Source organism: Herpailurus yagouaroundi, unplaced genomic scaffold (assembly GCF_014898765.1).
Source record: "Herpailurus yagouaroundi ecotype Mexico unplaced genomic scaffold, PumYag 140, whole genome shotgun sequence".
Classification (NCBI taxonomy): domain Eukaryota; kingdom Metazoa; phylum Chordata; class Mammalia; order Carnivora; family Felidae; genus Herpailurus; species Herpailurus yagouaroundi.
The window spans coordinates 85,161,055-85,175,367 of record NW_024412395.1 but is presented as its reverse complement, the minus strand read 5'-3'; the positions used below and the strand labels follow the sequence as shown (position 1 = coordinate 85,175,367).

General features: G+C 39.3%; 2 protein-coding genes across 2 annotated transcripts in view; one reads left to right on the top strand and one right to left on the bottom strand.

The window, feature by feature from the left end:
• DYTN (dystrotelin) overlaps window positions 1-2,968 on the top strand; it is a 55,591-nt gene extending 52,623 nt beyond the window's left edge. The window contains exon 13 of the mRNA XM_040474659.1: window positions 2,865-2,968. Within this exon, the coding sequence (XP_040330593.1) occupies window positions 2,865-2,968 (104 nt within the window). The remainder of the gene's footprint in view (window positions 1-2,864) is intronic.
• A 4,551-nt stretch (window positions 2,969-7,519) lies between these two features.
• On the bottom strand, window positions 7,520-12,578 carry FAM237A (family with sequence similarity 237 member A). The gene is made up of 2 exons (XM_040476006.1): window positions 12,163-12,578; window positions 7,520-8,216 (listed from the first exon to the last, which is right to left on the bottom strand). Exons 1-2 carry the CDS (start codon window positions 12,572-12,574, stop codon window positions 8,077-8,079), a joined length of 552 nt encoding a protein of 183 aa, XP_040331940.1. The 5' UTR covers window positions 12,575-12,578; the 3' UTR covers window positions 7,520-8,076.
• Window positions 12,579-14,313: the final 1,735 nt, after the last annotated feature.

Here is a 14,313-nt window from a genome sequence, read left to right as displayed (position 1 = left end):
CTAAAAGATGCATGTGTATTTTAATTTCCTTTATCAAAGTCTATATATAAAAATCATACATCTATACGTATACACACATGATTATATCATTAAAAGGAAAATCATGAAAGGGTAAAGCTTATTTCTACATTTCGATGATGCAATAATGTGTAGAGGTGCAGTTAGCATTGTCCAATCTTGTAGAATATACCAAAAAAAAAGTATACCTCAAAAAATTAATTTAAGGAGAATCATTAGGATGTTTCTACCGGAGGTATACAAAAGTGCTTAGGATGTTAGCAAGAGAGCACGCATTTTCCCTTTTTGTTATTATGGTAGTGCATACTTCAGGATGGTCCCACAAATGCTAATTGACAAGATTTAAATGTACAGTCTTATTTCTTTTCGAGCAGCCCTGTTTCCTTAATGCTTTCAAGCAGAGGATCTATGTTAATCTTCATGGCTATTTGCATTTCCTAAACCTTGTCACTCCTCACTCAAATATTTCTAAGTAAGTTTATATCTTTATTCAATCTGGTTTTGAATACGATCTTGTTTGCAAATTCTTCTTAGCCATTGGTGATATGGGTTATAAAAGTACGCTCCGTCGTTTATGCATAATCTCTGCATGCTTGCCAAAATTACACCAAAAGGGCATAACAGGGCCAGAAGTGTGATAACCACACTGATGAAGGTGTGGAAAGGCCAACAAACTAAATTAGGGTGTTGGCTACCTTTGTTTTATTTCTCTGTCACGGATGCATCAAATAACAGCAGGAAGTTTTTGATCATCTTACTGTCCCAGTTTTTTTTTTTTTTTTAATTTGAGAATTCTCTGGAAAATTAGGAAGTCCCATTGTTTGTAACAGGCTAAGGTTTACTCAGTGTCAACGTATTTACCCAGTGTTGTGATCATCCTAGTGATGCAGGCAGGCTGGGTCCGAGGACCCAGGGCGGGTCCTGAGGACCTGCCAAGAGTCCGTGGCTTCACGCAGGATGAAAATCAAATGCGAGCCCGCAGGAGGTGAAAGCAGAATTTATTGAAGATATAAAGAGCGAGGTACAGATGGAGAGTCTGAGCGATTTGGAAAGGAAGAGAGGGAGTCTCATCTTTGCCTCAGGTCTGGGGGTTTTATTGGCAATTGTGGTCAGTGCACGTGTCCTCTCGGGCACACAGGAACCGGCCAGAGCAAGGACAGAGTGCAGGTGTCCATCGTAAGGCACTTATTCCCTGAAGCCAGGGAGTCTTGGCATCAAGATAGATAATCTAGCACCAGTGGTCTGGAAAAGGCACATGATGGCTCTGCCCTGTCATTCCTCAGGTACCATCTATTATGCTGGAAGACCCCAAAGACATCATTATCTCTTTGTCCCTTACAAGGAGGACACACATTAAGGCATGTGTAGGGTGGGGGCTGCAGGTCCTAGCAAGAATAGAAGCGGGAAAAGAAGTGAAGGGGGAAAAGAAAAACACAGCTTTTTCTTTCACAGGGTCTCTTCCGTTTCCCTGCCTCACTGTCGCTGACTATTCTTTTAGATTGGAGCTGCGCTAAGGAGTCAACACAGTTTGGAAATTAAGATGAACTTTAAATTACTTAAAAGATAAGGCTAACGCAGTAAGCCTAATGGTCAATTAGGCAGTTGTGCACATTAGCTGAATAGAGTCGTTCATTATCACGATAGGATAACAGAATTTCAAGAGCCTATGAGAGTTTAATAGAAAGCATGTAGAAGAGGTTCCCCAAGCCTCCTTAAATTCCAAATGCTGGGTTGAAAATCAGTAGCAAACGATTTGCTCAAGCTTGCAGCAAAGGAATTTACCTTACAGTGCAGGAACAGGAAATTTTTCTCTGTATGGTTGTATGTCTTTCCTTTCTCAACATAAGTTATATTGTTCTTATTTTGCTTTTTTTTTCATAGGGCACCGCTCAAACTATTCATCAGTAGCCAAACAGCAGAGGTTCTCACAGCATGGTCCCTAGACCAACGGCATCAGACTCACCTATGACCATGTTAGCAATGCAAAGTCTTGGGCCCCATCCCTGATATACTCTGTTAGGGAGCTCCAGAGAAACAGAACCAACAGGGTGTAATATAGAAAGAGACTTATTTTTAAGAAATTGGCTCATGTGATTATGGAGGCTGGCAAGTCCCAAGATGGACTGTCAGCACACTGGAGACCTAGAAGCACCAGCGGGTGTGGTTCTAGTGCAAAAGCTGGCAGGCTGGAGACTTAGGAAACGGTGATCTTTCAACTGGAATCCGAAGGCAGAAGAAAACTCATGTTCCAGCTGCGAGGCAGTCAGGCCGAAAGACTTCTCCTACTTAGCCTTTTTGCTTAATTCAGGCCTTCAATTGATTGAATGAGGTCCATCCACATTAGGCAAGGCAATCTGCTGTGGTTAGTCTGCAGATTCAAATGTTAATGTCATCCAGAAACACTCCTACAGCACACCCAGAACAATGTTTGACCAAATATCTGAGCACCAGTAGCCAATCAAGTTGAGGCATAAAATTAACCATCACATGTACCAAATCAGAACTCTTAGGGGAGGACCTAGAAACCTGTTTTTACACTGTCCAGGTGATTCTGATATACACCAGAGTTTGAAAAACCTCTGCTCTACAGTGGGATTTCTGGCTCCTCAGATTATCGCTCAGAGTCATGGGAATGTCCTTTAAGAACCCACGACCAAGTTGTATTAGTAATCGATCGTGGCAAATAACAGCCATCTTATTTTCCAGGTAGCCTAGAGAAAAGGCATTGTCAACACGGACGGGGGAGCGATGGTTTCTGTTTCTTCTCCATGCTAGAACTTTGGCACCATCAGCTTAGGAACCTGTAAGTGCTTTCTCTGAAGGACTCTCCTATTTGTTGATTTCAGGCCCGCCATCTTCGGTAAACATGGACCTGTATTGTGGAGCTGAGCGGCTGTGCAGGGCCTTCTCTGCCCTTGTCGATCAAATCACTTCGTCCAACTTGAAGTGATAAGGAGTCCAGGCCCAAGGACCCCTTGGATGATGATGAAACATATTTTCAGAATCTATACTAAAAGAATTAAGCCTTTTACCTCTCCATAATCTGGTGTGAAATGTGAAGAAAATAAGTTTTATTTTTTTCATCTCCCTACTCACGTATCTCAGTCCTGCAGTTCAGACTAAAGCCCCGGGAGTGAGGGCAAAGGAAAAAAAAGGCCAAGTCAAATCTAGGTGTATTGGGTTTCCGATAGAGGGACATTATTCATTCGAATACTTTATTAGTGATATTCCAATGTGTGATCTACATGAATTAATGCAACTGTCTTCTTCAAGTAGCACTTAGTGAATTGATGACTGTATTTTTCTTTTTTTTTTTTTGGCCCGTATTAATATCTTTCTTTTTTTAAATTTTTTTTTCAACGTTTTTATTTACTTTGGGGACAGAGAGAGACAGAGCATGAACGGGGGAGGGGCAGAGAGAGAGGGAGACACAGAATCGGAAACAGGCTCCAGGCTCCGAGCCATCAGCCCAGAGCCCGACGCGGGGCTCTCACGGACCGCGAGATCGTGACCTGGCTGAAGTCAGATGCTTAACTGACTGCGCCACCCAGGCGCCCCAATATCTTTCTTTTTTAAATTTATTTTTTATTTTTAAATTTACATCCAAGTTAGTTATCATATAGTGCAAGAATGATTTCAGGAGCAGATTCCAGTGATTCATTCCCTATGTATAACACCCAGTGCTCATCCCAACAAGTGTCTTCCTTAGTGCCCATTACCCATTGAGCTCATCCCCCCACCCACAATGCCTCCACCAACCCTCCGTTTGTTCTCTGTATTTAAGAGTCTCTTGTCCCCCTCCCTGTTTTTATATTTTTCCTCCCTTCCCTTATGTTCATCTGTTTCGTATCTTAAATTCTACATGAGTGAAGTCATATGATATTTGTCTTTCTCTGACTAATATCGCTTAGCATAATACCCTCTAGTTCCATCCACATTGTTGCAAATGGCAAGATTTCATTCTTTTTGATTGCCAGTTATTACTCCATTGTGTGTGTATATATATATATATATATATATATATATATAAACACACACACCACACCTTCTTTATCCATTCACCTGTCAGTGGACATGTGGGCTCTTTCCATACTTTGGCTATTGTTGATAGTGCTGCTATAAACATGGGGGTGCATGTGTCCCTTCAAAACAGCACACCTGTATCCCGTGGACAAATGCCTAGTAGTGCAATTGCTGGGTCATGGGGTAGTTCTAGTTTTAACTTCTTGAGGAACCTCCATGCTGTTTTCCAGAGTGGCTGCACCAGTTTGCACTCCCACCAGCAATGCAAATGAGATCCTCTTTCTCTGCATCCTCACCAGCATCTGTTGTTGCCTGAGTTGTTAATGTTAGCTTTTCTGACACGTGTGAGGTGGTATCTCATTGTGGTTTTGATTTGTATTTCCCTGATAATTGAAAGCAATGAGCATTTTTTTCATGTGAGATGATGCTCCTGATGGAGACCAGGCTTGTCAAAGAACTAAATACACACACACACACACACACACACACACACACACAATCAAGTATATGCAAAACTGATGAAATCTGGATAAACTTTGTGGATTGTACCAATGTTGATTTCCTGGTTGCATTATTGTACTATAATTATGCAAGATGTTACCATTGGGGGAACTGGATGAAGAGTATACAGGATGTCTCTATATTATTTTTTTTTTTATTTTTTTTTCAACGTTTTTTATTTATTTTTGGGACAGAGAGAGACAGAGCATGAACGGGGGAGGGGCAGAGAGAGAGGGAGGCACAGAATCGGAAACAGGCTCCAGGCTCTGAGCCATGAGCCCAGAGCCTGACGCGGGGCTCGAACTCACGGACCGCGAGATCGTGACCTGGCTGAAGTCGGACGCTTAACCGACTGCGCCACCCAGGCGCCCTATATTATTTTTTATAACTGTATATGAACCAATGATGATCTGAAAATAATCTTGTTTTGAAAACATGAACATTTCTCACTAAAATTCCGCACCCAATGCATTTGGCTAATGTACCTATCCACCAGTATAGATGCTTAATTTAATAATGTCCAAAGTAATAGCTAACATTTTTTTTTTTTTTTTTTTTTACTATTAGAGTACTTAGTTTCTAAGCACCAACTCATTTACTCCTCACAACAAAACTAGCAAATAGATATCTCATTTTCTGAGGAAACTATGGCACAAAGAGGTTCAATAACTTGTCAAAAGTTGCTTGGCCAGTAGTTGATGAAGTTGAGATTTGAACCCAGCTTCTGGGCCTCTACTCTACCCTGTATTTTCTCCCAATAAATATTGCTACGAGTCCAGTCTTATGGATATTGTCTGGATGTGCAACCCATGTTGCATTCAGAGAGTCATGGATTTTTATTTATATGATCTGTAATTTCTAGTACTTTCCCAGCAGAAAATGATGGCCATTTACATAGGATTAAGAGTGGGTTATCCCTGTTCAACCTCATGCTAATATTTGCTCTTTAGCCTATCACAATTTTTTTATTTTGCTGTTTTTCGCTCTTCTTCTCACTTTCTCCCAACTTCTTCCTTACAAGTTTAATAAGCATCCCCTACAACACAGATCAGCAAACGACAGCCCACAGGCTAAACCCTGCCGACTGCCTGTTTTGTCCGAGCTATGAGCTAAGAGTAGTTATTACATTTTCAAAAATGGTTGAAAGAGTCAAAAGAAGAAGAATATGCCGTGACACTTAGAAGTGATACGGATTCAGATTTCATTGTCCACAGGCAAAGTTTTATTAGAACATCACCACGCTCATTCATTCACATAGTGTCTATGGTTACTTTTATTCTACAAAAGTGGAGTGGATGATTCATTGCAACAGACACTAGATGACCTACCGGCATATGATAGTTACTATCTGATCCTTTACAGAAAAAATTGTCAGCCCCAGTTGTAGAGCACCAAGGTGACGGGGGAGCCACGGGCAGGCTTTTCTGTAAGCAAGAGGGGTATTTCTTCAATGATTTGTAAGAGATAATAAGATAATAATAAGATAATAATGATTTGTAAGAGATGGCTTTTAAGAATGTGATAAAAGGTATTAGAGAGAGGGGCATGAAAGCAATACTGTAAGCCTATGTAGGGGCGCCTGGGTGGCTCAGTCGGTTAAGCGGCCAATTTTGGCTCAGGTTGTGATCTTGTAGTTTGTGAGTTCGGGCTTTGTGTTGACAGCCAGAGCCTGGAGCCTGCTTCAAGTTCTGTGTCTCCCTCTCTCTGCCCATCCCCGCCTTATGCTCTGTCTCTCTCTTAAAATAAATAAATATTTTTAAAAAATGTTTTTAAAGAAATGATAAAGTGGCAGTTTTTAATGTGCTCATTCTCTTAACAAAGAAGAGCTGAAGGTTAACAAGGAAAAGCCAGTTCCTTCCTCGGACTCACTTCACCTGTTAGGACTTGTTTAATTCTCAGTTGTGGCTGTCTTCTGATAACCCTTTGGATAAGATTTTTAGTTTGAGGAGGACCTAAACCTTCAGTGAAAACATTTCCTGAAGCTTCCTTTAGATCTGGAAAAAGCAAGTCAATTGTTAACATATCTGAAATTCAAACTGGTTGTCAAGCATTGGTTATATAGTACAATTGGAGAGATGAAGTAGTTACATATAAAAAAACCACATTGTGTCTGGATCTCAAATAAATTTGCTCATTGAACTTCTCTGTAATGAACCTCATTTGGGTCTGGTCACTTTTCAGGAAAAAAATTTTTATGGATTCCTTTATTATAATACTGTTCATTTTACTTTTAGTTTGCTTTGCAGTGCAAAGTGTAACTAACCACCTATAAGGTTTTATTATTTAATCAAATAGAAAATAGGCTAATTGAAAGATACTTATACTTACTGTTCTTTTCTTAGAGTTTAGATTGTCAGTAATGGTAATATAAAATATTGAAATATGGGGCGACTGCGTGGCTCAGTTGGTTGAGCATCAGACTTCGGCCCAGGTCATCATCTCACCATTCCGAGTTTGAGCCCCAAGTGGCGTTCTGTGCTGACAATCTAGAGCCTGGAGCCTGCTTCGGATTCCGTGTTTCCCTCTCTCTCTGCCCCTCCTCTGCTTGCATTCTGTCTCTCTCTCTCTCAAAAATAAATATTTAAAAAAATTAAAATATTGAAAAAAAAAGACTCCTTGGGGCACCTGGGTGGCTCAGTCAATTAAGTGTCCAACTCTTTATTTCAGCTCAGGTCTTGATCTGAGGGTTGTGAGTTTAAGCCCTTCATTGGGCTCCATGCTGGTTGTGAAACCTACTTAAAAAAAAAAAAAGACTCTGGGGCTCCTGGGTGGCTCAGTTGGTTGAGCGACCGACTCTTGAGTTTGACTTGGGTCATGATCTCACAGCAGGTTTGAGCCCCACATCCGGCTCTGCAATGATAGTGTGGAGTCTGGTTGGGATTCTGTCTCCCCCTCTCTCTCAGCCCCTTCCCTGCTTGCCCTGTCTCTCTCTTAAAATAAATAAAAATGAACTTTAAAAAAAAAGACTCCAATAACGTCACTTGGGATCCAGAGCTTTTATTAATTTTGTTTCCATTAAAAGAATGCTTTATTTGCCGTTGCATATGGTTTTTCTTGTTCTTTGTTTTATTCATTATTCAAAAATATTCTTTCAAACAAGATTTAGGTATTATAGACAGTCAGTAACTGGTAATAAATATAGCCCATTATGCCTGTACGTAAGCAGTGGCTACTGGCTTAGAAGTCATGCAGTGTATTCAAGTTAAATGTATGGCACTCCAGTTCAGCAAGATCCAGCATCCCAGAACAACTGATCAGAGTGAATACAAACAATGTGACTCGCCCAATCCCCTGGTCATCTTTGGAAGCTATTTTAACTCTTTCAGATAGTGGGATGAGCTGGCAGTAAAGCCACCCTTTGAAGGAACATGCTAGCAGGCTAAAATAATGAAAAACCTTAAGTAGGTACACTGAGAGAACGTGGCTTAATATTTACCTCTGGACATTCCCACCATTTCAAGTAATTAAATGATCAAGAGTCAAGGAAACAATGTTTTTTTAGTTCCAAGATACGAGTTAGCTCTGAGGTTAGATTTACTTTCTCTTTATTTCCAGGCCACGGGTGACTTTCCCAATGAGCTTAGACCCACTTCCGTGCAAGTGCATGCTTATCACACCTTCAATCAACTCTTTCTTCTTTAGGAAAGGTGTTCTTAGCTGCTGAGAATATGCACCTGAAAACAAAGAAAAGGAACTAGTCGTTAGAGCACCAAATTATTCTCAGGTTAATTAAATGTCAATAAATTGGTTTTAAAGTTTGTTATTTCTGTCACTCTATCAGAAGTCTGTATAAATTTATTGCAGGAGTGTGCATGTAAATCTGTGTTTATGTGTCCTTTGCAGTTTAGTTAAATAACCTAAATTAAGTAAAGTATAATAAAGACATGTCCTTGTTAACTAAAATGTATGTATTAAGATATGTTCTGACTAAACAAGTAAAAGTGGTCATTATATAATTTTTAATACAAAAATATACAGAAAAAACTTAAATTACCCATAATATAATCTTTCAGAGATAACCATAATTTTATGCATACACACTTTATACCATAATTTAGCGAACCATTACCTTATTGTGCGATGTTCCAATTATTTCCACATTTTCTACTGTTATAAATAGCATTGCAGTGAAGATTCATGTACTGCACGATTGGTTACATCTCTGAATATTTCTTTAGGGTACAGTTCTAGATAAGTAATTTCTAAAGATGTCTCTAGGAAATTTCTTGGAGTAAGTAAAGTAAAAAAAATCAAACATTGGTGCATCTAATTATTTATATTCCTGAAGCACTGTTTTCTCTAATGCTTGGTGCTTTACAAAAACAAGCACTAACATTTACCAGCTAGTTAGACACCAACCACAAATACCATCAAATTATAAATCTGAATTTTAATGTTCTTATCATGAAGGAATGCAAAGACTCCCAATTTTTCTAGAACATACAAACTGCCGGTCTCAGGCAGGCAGGTTTTTTTTTTTTTTCTCTCACTGGCAAAGCATGATTTGTTGAAGGAAAGGGCCTTTGGGTTTTGACACAAACAAGGATATACTTCAAAATCCCTTCATTTGCATTGAAGCCTTTACTAACCCATGAGTTAACGTCAAATCGGTCATTTTCTATTTGGAAGTTATCAGCCTACTCTTTTCCTAAATCAATTAATAACTCTCTCCCTCCTTCTGCCTTGACAAAATCCATCATACTTTGGTGGTTAAGGCTGGTTACACCATTTTCACACCTTCTGGATATTACAGCATTCAGTTAATAACTCATCCTTTCTAGACAAACTAACAATGACCTTTTGAGTCTTTTCTCAAGTGAGAACACATCTAGACCTCAGAATTTTTGGAATTCTCATTTCTATATTCCCTCTGTTCCTGTTTAGCACTGTTATAAACAACTATAGTATCTATGTCATCACCCAGCTTAACAAGCTGTCCTTGGGGTAAAGCTCTTCCAGACTCTATTGATTGTTAAATACATGCCTCTCATAAATTTCTTTTTTATAGAATCACAGAACATTAGAAAGGAGAACATAAAGAGACTTTATAGTTCATCTAGTTCTTTCCACACCCCTCTTTTTCAGATGAAGAAACTGAGGGCTAAATAAGTTGACTGAGGTTGCAAAGCTATTTAATATCTCTTGTTTTCATAGTTTTTGGTCCAATAGTAACAAAGAGGATATACTGGCATACAAAATAGGAGTTTTATGGTTTGGGTTTTTTTTTTAATTTTTTTTTGTTTGTTTTAGAGAAGGAGGGGGGAGAGGCAGAGGAAGAGAGACAGAGAGAGGAAGAATCTTAAGCAGGCTCCATACTCAGTGTGGAGCCCAACGCAGGCTTGATCCCACAATCTTGGGATTATGACCTGAGCCAAAATCAAGAGTCAGTTGCTCAACCAATTGAGCCACCCAGGTGCCCAGGAGTTTCATGTTTTTAGCAATGATTGATAGCAACAATTCTCAAGTGTATTTAAACTCTTAAACTTGAAGATATCAAAATAAGAACGCTTTTGCATATTATGTAGACATATTAGTTCTTCCCTTCTGCTCTGGTGATTTGATTTCCCTGAGAACTAGAGAGACAAACATCTCTTCACCCTCACCCCCATCCCAACCTGGTAGCATATTAATCCCCCAAGGACAATAAAAAAAGTTAGTGGAGAATCCGTGCAGGTACATCCAGAGCCCCGCTGAGCCACTAGAGATCTCAGCAAGCCTCTTGAGATGAAATCTCGATGTTCCAGCAACTATTTAACTTTTAGACACGGTGTCTTCTTGACCCAAGACCCTCTTTGACTGTGATGATACAATCAAAATGGAAAGCTTTGTTTCCTGATCTGCAAATAGTTGTTTATGTCAAACATTAAAATAACTCCAATAAAGTGGAATGTTCCCTCCTGCTACATAGTCACTCTGACTAAAGTTTGCAGACCAGCTGAGTCAACAGCAACTCTGTAGCAAGATTAAAAAAGTGGCTTCCAAAGCTGAAGATAAATCTACTGCCTTTAAAAAGAAGAAGAATAAGAAGATAGAAATGCTATGTTGAAATATGCTCCAAAAATTACATGAAGCTTCTGACTATTCTGATAGCCACATTGCAAGCAAGCGAACTGAAAGCTGCTTTAGAGAAAGACCTTGTGTGTGTGCATACTTATTCTCGTGTTCATCTGAACACAAATATTATTACATTCATTTATTCTATAGATAATTTAGTAATTCAAAGTGAGTGCAAAATATAAAAGATAAATATTGGTAGTGATTTGAGTATGACAACTAAATATGGTAAGAATGGAAGAAAGAGACCTACAGTACAAATGAAGAAAATATACAGGGGTAGAGCATTTGACTGCAAGTGAAGAAAGTATGTAATTCTCTTGATGCTGATGTCTAAACAGCCTCTGTTTAAATAATGTTTAAATATTGGTAACTAACATTGAAAGACGCTTATTTTTGTATTTCTTTAGTAGCTAAGCTGATAGAAGAATATTTCCTCTAAATATGGAAATTGGTTTAAGTTACAATAACACTTGCCAACATAATAAATTTATCTATAAATAACAGCAGAGGATTATCTGTTTTAATGGATCAGCAAATCATAAGATTTTTAGTGAGGTTAAAGCAAACTAGATATATAAAAGCTCTACAATCTTAGAAAAGTGTTGCTCTAGAAATATTACTGTTAAGTGCTGTTTCAATAGGGAAATTATAGGGATTATAACAGTTCTCACAATAAAATATACAAATGTAAATTTTATTTATGCCTCAGTTTTGCACTATTGCTTAAATGATTCTAAGCACCCAAACAGGATTTGCTGCAAGGATTGGAAGCTCATTGGTTGAAACAACTCTAAAAATGGAACAAAAACAATATGAATAGGGCCAGGGTATCTATCTCTCAGCTTACTCACAGGGGCTCACTTGCTCTAATTCTAATTCTATAAAGGATACTTCTTCTAGTGCCCCCAGAGAAGACTGTTTTTTAATAAAATATTGACACCAGTGAGAATCTCTACATTTGTCAGAAGTTCCAAATTACTAAAAATTAATCATTCAACTTGCTGGAAGTTAATTACATATTTGAGGTGTGTTCAAAAAGCAACAAGGAGTGAATCGCAAGCTAGCCAATTTTTCTGCCCTTTTCTGCCTTTTCTGTACCAACTAAGTACATTACAAGGAGCCTCTCCATTTACATGAAAGCAGTCTTTTTTTCTATTTAAAAGAGGCAAGAGCTTGCGTGTTGTGAATATTCCCCAGACTTACATTCAAGTCTTCCCAAATCCATAGCATGCAAAGACAGGTTATGACTGCTAATATTCAGGCTAATCATTTTATGCCTTTACGTTGTATTTTGAGAATCATGCTTTTCCTTACTTGCCTTTTTGACTCTTCTTTGCTGCTGTTTACATGAAGTATGAAAATGACAATATGTTGATACAAACAGCTACCATGAAATACAAAAGGCAGTGCTATCTTCCTATCACTTATGTGCTCTTGGGTTCACCCCTGAGAGAAATATATGTGGCAATGGATTCCCCGAAAGCCATTTCCCTCTTCCTCACAATTCATCACATTCATACTTCATTGACCCTTTCGAGAAACACGGGATCTAGAGTTCACCACCTTGTTTTCTCCCTGTGTGCTGTGGACGCACTGCTGAAATCTCCTCTTCCTTCCCAGCCAATTGCCTCCTTCCTAAGCCATGGTTCCTGGAGAGGACACAGTCCACATAGATGTCCCAGAAGAGTTGGGCCAGATCCCAAAACAGTGCCCCGTGCTTCAAGTTCTCAGATGACTTTAGGTAGATCATAAAATCCCAGAAACCTGAAACAGTGTTAGAAATTCGAGGCTTCCGCATTTCTAGGAGGAGCACTGAAGAAGATTCCCAGCACTGAGGATCAGCTTGATTAAGGGCCAGCAGGTCTGTCTGGCTATGGCAGAAGAAAGGAGACACACAGCACATTCCCACAATGAGCAGGGAGCAGGTAAGGGTCAAGGGGCGGTAGATCCCTCTTCTGTTCCCAGGATTGGCCATGGTGTTGAAACTGCACAGAATGGAAATATCTTATGAATCCTCACTTGATCTCCACTCAGTAATGAAAATAATTATGCCTTTAAAAACCTTGGTGTCAGCAAACAAAATGCACCATTGTCCCTAGGAAAAGTCTTATCATACCTCCCAGATCATAAGCCCCGTTCTACCTAAAATGACTCATCGTCGAGCCAGGTATTGTAAAACCAAGATACTTAGATTAAAAAGTGTTTATTCCTAAGACATGTTCCTTTGTGAGATGAATAAGTGAACTTGTTTTTCCCAAGTACAGAGGAACATAGTTGAAAAGAATATTAAGTGAAAATTTAACATTTTGCTGCATGGCTTTAATTATTCTATAATATCTTAATTTAGCCTACCTATTTCTCATCCAGGACTCACATGCAGTTAAGAATTTTAAACTATTTTATCCTTAAATGTTTTCTTATTTGGGGTGACTTTCAATTTTTTAAAACAAATAAGAATAGTAAAATGTTATAAATAAAAGCAAACATAAGGTAGTGTGCTAAAAGTATAGGAACTAAGGGGCATATATTCAATCAATTAGAGTAGAATTAATAGACACTTTATTAATACCCAAAATGCTCTACAATTCTCATATAACTTTCACAAAGATGATGTTTTATCATTTCTTTCTTCTTGCCACAAATCTCAAGAATTTAATGAAAATATTTGCCTCTCACTCAACTTTTCTGGCTCTCAAAGCCTGTTACAATAAAATTAAACCACATACCACTTTGAAATTATTATGTTACACTTCAGACAAGTGCAATGAGAAACAATGTTCTTAAAATAATCTAAATTTTCTTTTTTCCAAGGAAACAAGCTTATCTTACCCTTTAAGACTACTCAAAATGTATATCACACTGAAACAACTCTCACATAAAGAAAAAACAGGAGAGTACATGTAGCTCACTTTTAGTTTTCCCTTATATTTCCAAACATTTTAGATGTTAGTATCATGAAGGCAAGCAAGGCACCGCTCATAGGAACACTTATGGAAATACATCTATCTTGGAATATGTAAGGAGGATAACACCTTAAGATGGAATCTGTCTCTTCTGCACAGCAGCAGAACAGATTGAGGTACCTTGAAATCAATATTCCAGAACTGCCTTTGAACAAGGCATGGTCCTATTTGGAAGAGGTACGTGGAGATTCGAGATTATTCAAAAATATTTCAGATCACTTACACAGGATCTCTCCGTGAACAAAATTATATTCAGTGCGTCCTCCTCTCAACTAAAATGTCAAAGTCGAGTTGCCCCAAAGGCTGTTTTTCCTTAGTGGACAAGTCCAAGTGTCAGTGCCAAGTTATCGGAAGAGGGCGGGCCGCTGTCCAGCGTGCTGAAGTTAGTGTTGTCCTGGACTCCCTGCCTGATTGCACCACAGCGCTCACACCGGCTCCTTTAGATTCCCTTCTCAGGAGTCTTTCTCGAGCCTGGAAGTTCCTCAGCCCTGGGGTCCGGCGTGCGCCCCGCTACGAGCCCCGCGCTGTGCTCGCCGCGTCCCAATCCCACACCTGGTTCTACGGCCTCACCCACATCAAGGCGGAGTGCCAAGGACCCGCTGTGTCTTTGGTGCCCCATTATTTTCCTTACACCGAGGCTCAACTCCCAGGTCTCAGGAGGGCACCCCTTCGCACTTACCTCCCTCTCTGGATTCCCTCGAGCGTGTGGAGAGGAAAAGCTCAGGCTGCTCCCGGAGCGAGTGACGGTCCC

Coding starts and splice junctions, on each gene's coding strand:
- FAM237A (XM_040476006.1), bottom strand. CDS start 12,574: ATGGCCAATCCTGGGAACAGAAGAGGGATCTACCGCCCCTTGACCCTT. Junction 8,217..12,162: donor GCACACAGGGAGAAAACAAG/GTGGTGAACTCT, acceptor CTTTGTTTTCAG/GTGCATATTCTCAGCAGCTA.